The 9,605-nt window shown below is 38.2% G+C and overlaps 1 protein-coding gene across 1 annotated transcript; it reads left to right on the forward strand.

Annotated features, from left to right (window-relative positions):
- The first annotated feature begins 5,132 nt into the window (after window positions 1-5,132).
- Window positions 5,133-8,758, forward strand: LOC147605822 (uncharacterized). Its single transcript, XM_086792648.1, has 2 exons — window positions 5,133-5,450; window positions 5,695-8,758. Exon 2 carries the CDS (start codon window positions 5,831-5,833, stop codon window positions 8,525-8,527), a length of 2,697 nt encoding a protein of 898 aa, XP_086648774.1. The 5' UTR covers window positions 5,133-5,450; window positions 5,695-5,830; the 3' UTR covers window positions 8,528-8,758.
- Window positions 8,759-9,605: the final 847 nt, after the last annotated feature.

Below are 9,605 nucleotides of genomic sequence, written 5' to 3' on the forward strand. Positions count from 1 at the left end.
ACATATATTCCACAACATACGCATGGGTGTCCTAGGCACTGTGAGCCCATTCATCTCCTGGTCAAAACCCTCCAGGATCCTCCTTAGGTGTCCTGGCACTTCACTCAGGGATCGCTTCGTCGATCCTCATCCATCATACCGGAAGCGCACCATTTTTCAACCATACCGAGGCTGGTCAGGCTTTGCCGCGTAAGCTGTCCTTTGAACACTCCCCCGCTTCAATTAGTCAATGACTAATCTCCGCCAGCTGTTTTGCAACCAAACTTCCCTTAGAAAAACATATACCAAATGCTCCCTTCAGCATTCTGGCGTAAAATTTAATAAGAATAACACTTTTGTAATTAAAAAAAATTCCTTTATGCATCTTTCTATGCATAAAAATCAAATTTAATAAGAATAACACTTTTGTAATTTAAAAAAATTCCTTTATGCATCTTTCTATGAATAAAAATCAAATTTAATAAGAATAACACTTTTGTAATTAAAAAAATTCCTTTATGCATCTTTCTATGCATAAAAATTAAATTTAATAAGATTAAAAAATTCCTTTATGCATCTTTCTATGCATAAAAATCAAATTTAATAATTAATATCAGTGATATCCATGCATATTCATAGGTGAATATGTACATGGAGTAATTAGAATAGTTCTTTTAGATGCAAAAATGGTGGGAATTACTCTTTTGGAATAACATAAAAACAAACTTTCTTTTTCACAAAATTCTGGAAAATTTTGCCATAACGTCCTTTGTATGGCTAACCATTTCTCATTTTTATCTTTCTTCAGTTAACTTAATTAACCCAATTTAGAATTATAGAACTCTAATCTACACAATTTTCTAAATTCAAGAGAGTAAACAATAAGAAGAGTTTAATTAATCACTTAGTTAATCTTTCTAGGATTAAGAAAGGTTGGAAGTAAAGAAGAGAAGGGGGTGGCCTTTTCATCAAAGGCATAGCATATGAATTTAATTCAATCATTTGCAAAACATAAAAATCAAGAAAACCATAGATTTTTCATTAAAATTCGTAAACAAAGTAAGAAAATTAGCTTACATGGAGCTTGTAAGCTCTCCTTTGGCTTGAGGGATTGAGGGTTCTACTCTTGTTTGAAGCAATAGTGGCCACCAATTCACTTTAGAGAGGATTAGGCCAAAAACAATTGAATTATTAAAAATTCAATGTAGATGGCTCGGGACAGGAGTAGAGTAATAGTGCATAAAGACCATTAAGATTTTACAAAGAGGGAGGATTTTATTTATAGGAAAAAGTGAGCCTCTAACCAAGCAAACTGATTCTAGAATTTTCCAGATCAGTTTGGTCAGTTTTGACCATTTTTGGGTCAGTTCAGCTTACTTTTTGGATCTAGATTTGAAACAAGAGAGAGGAGAGATGAAAATATTTCATTTTATTGATTAAAAATTGGGAGTAATGATGAGAAAAAGGAACCTACTTCATGAGGGGAGATCCCCACATGACACTGAGGTGTCAAAATTCAGTTTTTTAATTCTTTTCTTTGGTCCTTAGTCCACTCTTCATCTTATGTGAGCATTTACTCATTTTTTGGGGGGGGGGTTATTTTATTCTTCAATTTATCTCCTCCCTACATTTGGATTAATCTCATTGGCTTGTCAAACCTTTGTTTGGACCTTAATCCAAAATTTTCTAAAAAAAGGGGCCCTTAGGCTAAGGTCTTTTGTGCACATTGTAATTTATTTCTAATGCACCTTAGGAACTTCTTTTTAAACTTCTGTTTTGGGGGAATTTATTTTAATAAGAAGGGATATTTTTCCATCCAAAGATATCTAAAAATTGAATTACCTCTCTCTAGAATATTTTCTCTCTCTAGGCCAAAACAGGTAGAAACAAGATCTTTTATTATTCTGAAAAGGGGATTGATTACAAGGGAAGAAACTAGACATCTTGAGGGGCTGGGGATTGATTACAAGGGAAGAAACTAGACATCTTGAGGGGCTGGGGAGAAATCTTACAAGTTCCATATTGGAAAACTAGTGGAAATTTTCTTCATGGAGCGATGTTGGAGAACCTGAGATAATATATTAAACCTGGTCTTCTCATCTAGACCCTTGGTCTGCTGATGAAAGTATTGAACAACGTCATTGCATATTTTTTGACACTTCTGCTCATCTGCACCATGACTTGCATTATGCTCGTGTTCTTCATGTACCTTTTAGACTTCATCCTTGCACGTTGTTCTTGCTTCCTCTATGCATGATAATCCTTGATTGCATTGGTAGAAAACTTTATGCATGACTTGCAACCCTCTAGGCACGTTGAACTTCTACATCTACCTCTAAATGCTTGGGAATATATGATGAGTGAAAGGCCGATGCGTATGTGTGTGTGTTGTGGTGAAACAACAGTAAGGGCCCTACAATAAGCACAGAGAGAGAGAGAGAGAGAGAGAGAGAGAGAGAGAGAGAGAGAGGTAAACAACAAGGTAGCAATAGGTTTAGGGTATAGAGGAGATGGAAAGAGACAGAGTGGGTAAGTGTGTGTGTGTGTGTGTGTGTGTGTGTGTGTGTGTGTGTGTGAGAGAGAGAGAGAGAGAGAGAGAGAGATGTGGGAGAGGTGGTGAAATGAGTGTATCACGAGCTGCTTGTAACTATTTTTTGTTTTTTGGCATTTTAAACGTACAAAATGTGGGAGAAAAAGAGGAAATTTGACTTTTTCAAATGTCTAAAAACCAGTTTAAAAGCCATGTCCAGGACATAGGTTTCGAGATGCATCCACCCTACAATGGTAATCTAATCTTGGAGGCAACATAGCCATAATGTGCAACCTGGCACTTCAAGAATACGATTGAGAACAAGGAAATTAGTTGTAGATGTGATCAAGGTTGATAAAATTGATGGACCTAGGAAGGTGAAAGGAGCTTTTAAAAGTGGTGGACCTAGGAAGGTGAAATTTTAGATCCTTTTCGATATTATAAAAACCATAATGTTGTTTATAGTAAAATCTCGTTCTTTTTATTATTGTAGAAGTGTATAAAATGAAGTTTGCTTGCTAGATTTTACAATTGAGAATGTCAATAAAATTAAAAGGTTTTATTTTGTGATTAATTTGTATTGTGACACCTTGCATATTAGAGAAAAATTATTTGCTATACCCAAAAAGTTTCTTGTAAACTTCTAAAGAAATAATGATGGGACATGCACCAAATATGTATATCTCAAACTAATTGCAAACATTTTGTGTATTATTGAGGGTTTGGTGTTTAAAAAATGGTATTAATTATTGTTTTAGTTAGTGTTTGCATCTTTTTAATGAGTGTAGAATAGTCGTATATGTAGCTAATGTTAGAAATGTTAAGGAATCATAGATTGGCAAATAATGAGTGTAGAATAGTAGTATATGTAACAATGAGTGTTATTAAGTTGAAAAATTTCTTTGCATAAAGTGCTCTTAACGAATTCCAAGCAAACATGGAAATAAGGAAAAATAAACAAAGCTCTATTCAAAGCTCCTAAATTTACGGGAACAATATAAGAAAAGAGGATTCTTTTAAAATAATAAAAAAACATCTTTCTATATAATTATATCTCTATTTTCATCAACTTGGGTGTATTTATAGTTTAATTTTTAAAAAATGAGCTAGTTAAAGTCCCCCATAACATAGCTTACCTTTAGGAATGCGATACACCCTAGTTTAATTAAATAACATGCATTTTATGAAGACTATAACTATTATCTTTAAATTTAAAAAATGTACATATGAGCCAAGGACACTTGCTTGCATATACAACAAGGAATCTTGAATAAATAAAATGGGTTGGACATATATTTTCTCATCCTTTTTTTAAAGGGTACTAGCTAGTACTTATATTTTTAAAAGACACACAAAATTCCAGTAATGTAACCCACATCACAAATGTAAACTTTGCAAAATAATACATGTATAAATTGATAACATTACACAAAATTAAATAATAATGTTGTGCACACTCCTTGAAAGATACTTAGTGACCTAATTATTGTTTTAAATCTTAAAAAACAACATTGAATAATAATGATGTGCATACTCCTTGAAAGATACTTAGTGACCTAATTGTTTTTTAAGTCTTAATAAAAAAACATGAGAAATTCAATTTGCACCATAGGATAAGGGGTGTTGTTTGGTATATAATATTAAATCGGTGTTCTGATTACTATTGAGAAACCACAAAGCTTGCACGTAGCATGGCCCTTGTTTGTATGCATCACCTACATACATACCCCTTGTTTGTATGCATCACCTACATACATACCCCTACAATCGGGCTTAATTGAGATCGACTACTACAGACCCCTCGATTGAAACGAGAGAGAGAGAGAGAGAGAGAGAGAGAGAGAGAGAGAGAGAGAGAGAGAGAGAGGATATTGGCTAAGACAACATAGAGCCTGTGTGCTGATATTGGAAGAGAGACACACACACAAGGAGAAAAAATGAAGGAAAACAACGTTTGAAGGAGAGGAGATGCACAGAGACACTCATAAAGTGCATGGTGTGCAAGCACTTGCAAACTTGTCGAATTAAGATGATTTTTTTAAGGATCTTTTTGTGCTCGTGTGTGTGTGTGTGCTTCCATGCTGCCAACATCAACAGCTAGCAGGTTTTCTGAACCTAGCACCCCTTGCATGGGACTTCAACACCTTATCGCTAGGCTATATCTTCATTGGCGAATTAAGATGTTTTTAAAAGATCAAACTTTAAAAAAAGGGATAAAAATATTAAAAAGAACGAATATCGATGCCTAATTATTGACTTTCCGAATACAAATACATTTGGGTGTGCGTCATTTACTCCGATTAGAAGATACACACTATAGGTTTTTTTTTGAGTTGGGAAAAAAACTGGGGGTGTGTTATTATTTAAGTATCTTGAAAACGAAAAATGGCGTTTTTATAATGTCTACAGTGCAATAAATCCAAAGGTGGCGGCCATGCAAGGGGCGGTCACGTGGACGTGTGGCGAGAGTTGCATGCAAGGCGCACGCATGGGGATGTCCGCCGTTGTTTTGTCGCGCATGCATAGGTCCACCGGAGACGACTACCCCCTCTTCTTGATATTTTTCTATCTCAACTTATTTGTCTGCTAATTAGACTTTGGTTTCTTCTAATTATCTATTCTTAATGCTTGATCACATTCTTGGCTTCGCATCATATTCTTCTTGGCCGCCTTCTTCTCCCTTCAGCGGGCCTTTGCAGCTTCATTAATAATCTTTGTTATCAGGCGCTTCATAATTAGCAGAGCTCCACTTGTGGCGATTACAAGTGGGGCTCGTGTCAGTGCTTAATTAACAAGCTTGATTAGTCGTGCAGTGGCTTGCTTTCTTAGTATCATTAACAGTGCAAGGTTTGATCGGGTGAGGCCTTTTACAGATCGTCAACTGATTTGTTAACATATGCAAGCTATGCTGCTCGATTGTTTGCCCGCAGATTATCATCAGGTAATCATAATTATCATGCGGTTATTTCATAGCTTTTAAGCTATTGACTTAGTTGAACCTGCAGCTTGCAATTTAAGTTAAGAACTCCACCTAACCACCTTTACTTAATACCTGTTTATTATGTCTTCACTTAATACAAGTTAATTATGTCTTCACTTGATACAAGTTAATTAAGTCCCCTAACACATACTAATGGTTTCATTTATGCACACTCTCATCATTATTACTGGTCAATACTGTGCAGGACAGGTTGGGCTTACCTATGCTTCACATTAGCTCCACAAGATGTGAATTAGTAGCAAATCTTAAAGTTATCTAGCACTTAAACCCCTTGTTTAAGGGGTATTATTGCAATAAGATTTGGGCCTAATCACATCACCATGAGGAGGACTGCATCAGCTCAAGTTGAGATCACCACCATTAACAGTGAGTTTAGCACTAATCATGGGTATTACAAGAAAAGCAGGAGGACCAAGTGTATCATTAACAACGTGGCACCACATGAGGAGGAGGATAGCAGCCCAGTTTCTCCTTTGCAGTTTGGAATGGATGATAACCTTGCAGCTGATTTCCATAGCTGCATATCATCTCCAAGCTGCACTGTTGCAAGTGATGAGGACTTGGCCTTTGTCGCTAGTCCTAAAGCAAGAAATCTTTCCTTAGGCTATGCCAATATACCTGATATTTTGAAGGTCCAGCAGCACTTGAAAAACTGCTTAGACAAAGCAAAAGATTTGCATTCCAGCTTGATCAAATCTGATTCTAACCTTAGAAACATTTCTTATAGGATGTTTGATTCTGAGAGTGCTGTCGTTTCATGGCATGCTAAATCCAGCACAATTACTGATTTGATTGACATAGCCTTGGCCCAGGCAGTTGATTTTGTGAAGAGCTATGATGCAGAGCATGATGTTAAACGTGCAGTAGGTGAAGGGCCAAAGGGTATTGATGCACAAAGCTATGTGCATTATATTGGACTACTAGAGGAGGCCATTAGATCTGATACCTGTTCTACATCATCTAGACTTTCATTGCATCATCTGCAAGAAGCTGTCCAAATCTTGATCAAAAGCTCCTTGTTGGACAAACTGTGGATAGCCAGGCTTAATAGGGTTGTAGCTGTGTTGCAGAAAATGCAAGCTAGCTTGCATGAAGAAAACAATGATTTGGAGCTCTTAGATGCATCTTCACACCATCTTGTAAGGTTATGGAAAACGATATTGACTGAGTATGGCATGATCACTGCATTGCCTGTTGCTCTACCTAATTCTACAGAGAAAGTGAAGCTGCCGCCCCCCCCACCGCCCCTATCCCCCCACTTAGTCTTAACCTTGAGAGAAATTATACAAAAATTGGCTTCAACAGGTGCAGCGAAAACATGCCTTGAATCTTACAAGGATATCAGAAGCTCTAAAGCCAACGAGAGCTTGCAAACTTTGTGTCCTGATTACCTCCAATTTTGCACTTCTGAAGCCATTGATAAACTGGATTGGATGGACCTAGAGAACTATATAGTGCTATGGAGACAGCACATGGAGGCGCTGATCAACGTCTTGCTCACAGTAGAGTATGAATTGTGCAAGCAAGTTTTCTCATCATCATTGCAGGGTTCAGTTTGGAAGCAGTGCTTTGGGAAGCTTTCCATGCAAGCAGGGCTGGAATCTTTTCTCCAGTTCAGTGAGGCGGTTGCCAGAAGCAGTCAAGAAGATCCTCAGAAACTTTTCAAGCTTCTGGATATGGTGGCTGCCCTGGAAGATGTAAAACTCACTCTGGAAGGGCTCTTTGCTAGTGAAATCAGCTGCAATGAGGTGATGCACAGGCTGCATGATGTACGGTTGCTCTTAGTGTGTGCCATATCGAAAGCTTTCCGGCAATTCAGGTTTCAAGTTGATTTGCAAAGCCATGAGTGTATCCCTCTTGATGGAGGGGTTTTGGAACTCTGTGCCTCTACCCTAACTTCAGTATCTAATTTGATCACTGATTCCAATGAGCCCATCTTAAACCAGGCAGTCGCGACTGAGCAGAAAGAAAAGGGGGAGAATCTAGATGGGTTTGAGCTATCTCATGCAATTCTTCACATGCTGAAGTCATTGGAGCGGCGCATCATCGATGGAGTGGCGGATACAAAAGATCAAGCATTATCTTACCTCTTTCTGATGAACAACTACTGGTACATTCATGTAACACTAAGCAAGAACATGAATCTGGCTTCTTTGTTGGGAGATGAATGCCTTGAAGGTTACAGGGAGAAAGCCAAGGAGTTTGCTCATAAGTATCAGAGGGAAGCATGGGCATCTATTTTGCAGTATTTGGGTAAGGAGGGTACTGCAGCAGTCATGGTAAACTATACCCAAAATGGCAATAATGGGAAGGTGGATATAGGCGGCGAGGGAGCAGTGGCGGGTACCAAGGGTGGCAATGATGGGCAGGTGGATATGGGTATGGAAGGATCATCGATGGTTTGCCGAAATGGTAATAACAGGCATGTGGACATAGGCAAGGGAGGAACACTGATGATTACTAGAAGTGGCAGTAATCTTGGGAGTGGATCATTTATTGGATCGTTAATTAGAACCCAAAAAGGAAGCATCAATGGGAAGGTGCATGTGGGCAGAGAGGGTTCATTGAAGGATACCAAGAGTAGTACTGATAATACAGTGCAGGTGACATTGAAGTTTCAGAGGGTGAGGGCATTTCAGGTGGCTTTTGAAGGGGTATATCAAAGGCACAAGGGTTGGAAAATCCCAGATGCAGAGTTGAGAGAGAGAATAGGCAAGGCTGTGGTGAGACTAGTGGTGCCTGCATATGGGATTTATGTAAAGAGCTTAGCTTCTCTGCTGAAGCAAAGCATAGGCCAGGTGCAGCTCAAGTACAGTGTGGACATGATGCAGGAAATGCTGACCAGTCTCTTCCAAGATAATTTATCCATGAACCCAAATCAAAATAGTGAACCTACCTTCGATTCAGATGCATTGATGAAGAAATCTAGAAGCACCAATGGGCTTGCCACCTTGCATGCTGGCTTTTTCCAGAGATCATATAGTACAACTGCAGGCATTGCACTCAGAATTCATTGAGTTGAATTCTCATGATTTTCTAAGGTACCTTGTGACCAATCCATTAATATTGTTTTACACTCCACACTATAATTCCTCTTTTTGAGTATATGCTTGCTCCACACCATAGTAAGTTGTCTGTGACAATGCCCATGATATATACATTGGCAACCAGGTACTGTATAGCCATGCAGAGTTGCCTATATATTTTGTAGCTACAAATTATTTGAGGTATGGATATGTATTGTCAAACTATGGCTCTCTTTGTTCATGGCTTATGAAATGGATGGTCAAATCATGGGCTCTTTATTCATGGCTTTTATTATAAGGGTATGAATGTCAAATTTTGGCTCTTTGTTTGTGGCATGCAGTGTACTTCATTTGGAAGGCCCAATAGGCTTAAGCCGCTTAACCTGCAGGCATAATGGCTTATGCGATTTCATGTTTTATCCTAATCTTTAAATTGGATTTTACCATAATGCGGATGGGGACATAATCTTTACATTGTTTGTTGCTATCTTTTTTTCTCTAATTATGTTTACATTGTGACTGCCTAGCTTAAACCTCAATTGCGGATATGCAGAATCCAACCAAAAATGAAGCAGGCTCATTGGCTCATTGTCATACTACCCTTTGAATGCATGTGATATATACGGGTTTTTTTTCAAAGAAAAGGCTATTATATTAAGAAATTAGGAAGGACTTACATAGTGTAGAGAGCTTTGACCAGCATCGTATCTTTAGTTACATCCTGAATTGAACTTATCCTTCTTGGATTGTGCCTTCTTGTGCAACTATGATATCTTGGTGTCCAAATCCTTTACCTCCTTTGCATGTACCTTTCCCGTGCATGATGGTCTTTCAGCCACATTGTGTAATCTAAGAGCAAAGTCAGCCTTGGCCTCCTCCACTGGGAGGAAAGGCAGCATTGGCCACCAAATGGAGTCTCTGCCATGTATCCCCCAAAGTGTGGCGTGAGAGGGTAAGGTCCCCTTTAACTGAGTTCCATGCATCCCATAAAGAGATGACTAAGGGGCTACCCACTGGTTTAATAGGATATTTGCTTGCCATTATTGTGAGAGGTAGAAGGTTCTTCCAC

Source organism: Cibotium barometz, chromosome 58 (assembly GCF_041138505.1).
Source record: "Cibotium barometz isolate CiBa-2024 chromosome 58, ASM4113850v1, whole genome shotgun sequence".
NCBI classification, from domain to species: Eukaryota; Viridiplantae; Streptophyta; class Polypodiopsida; order Cyatheales; family Cibotiaceae; genus Cibotium; species Cibotium barometz.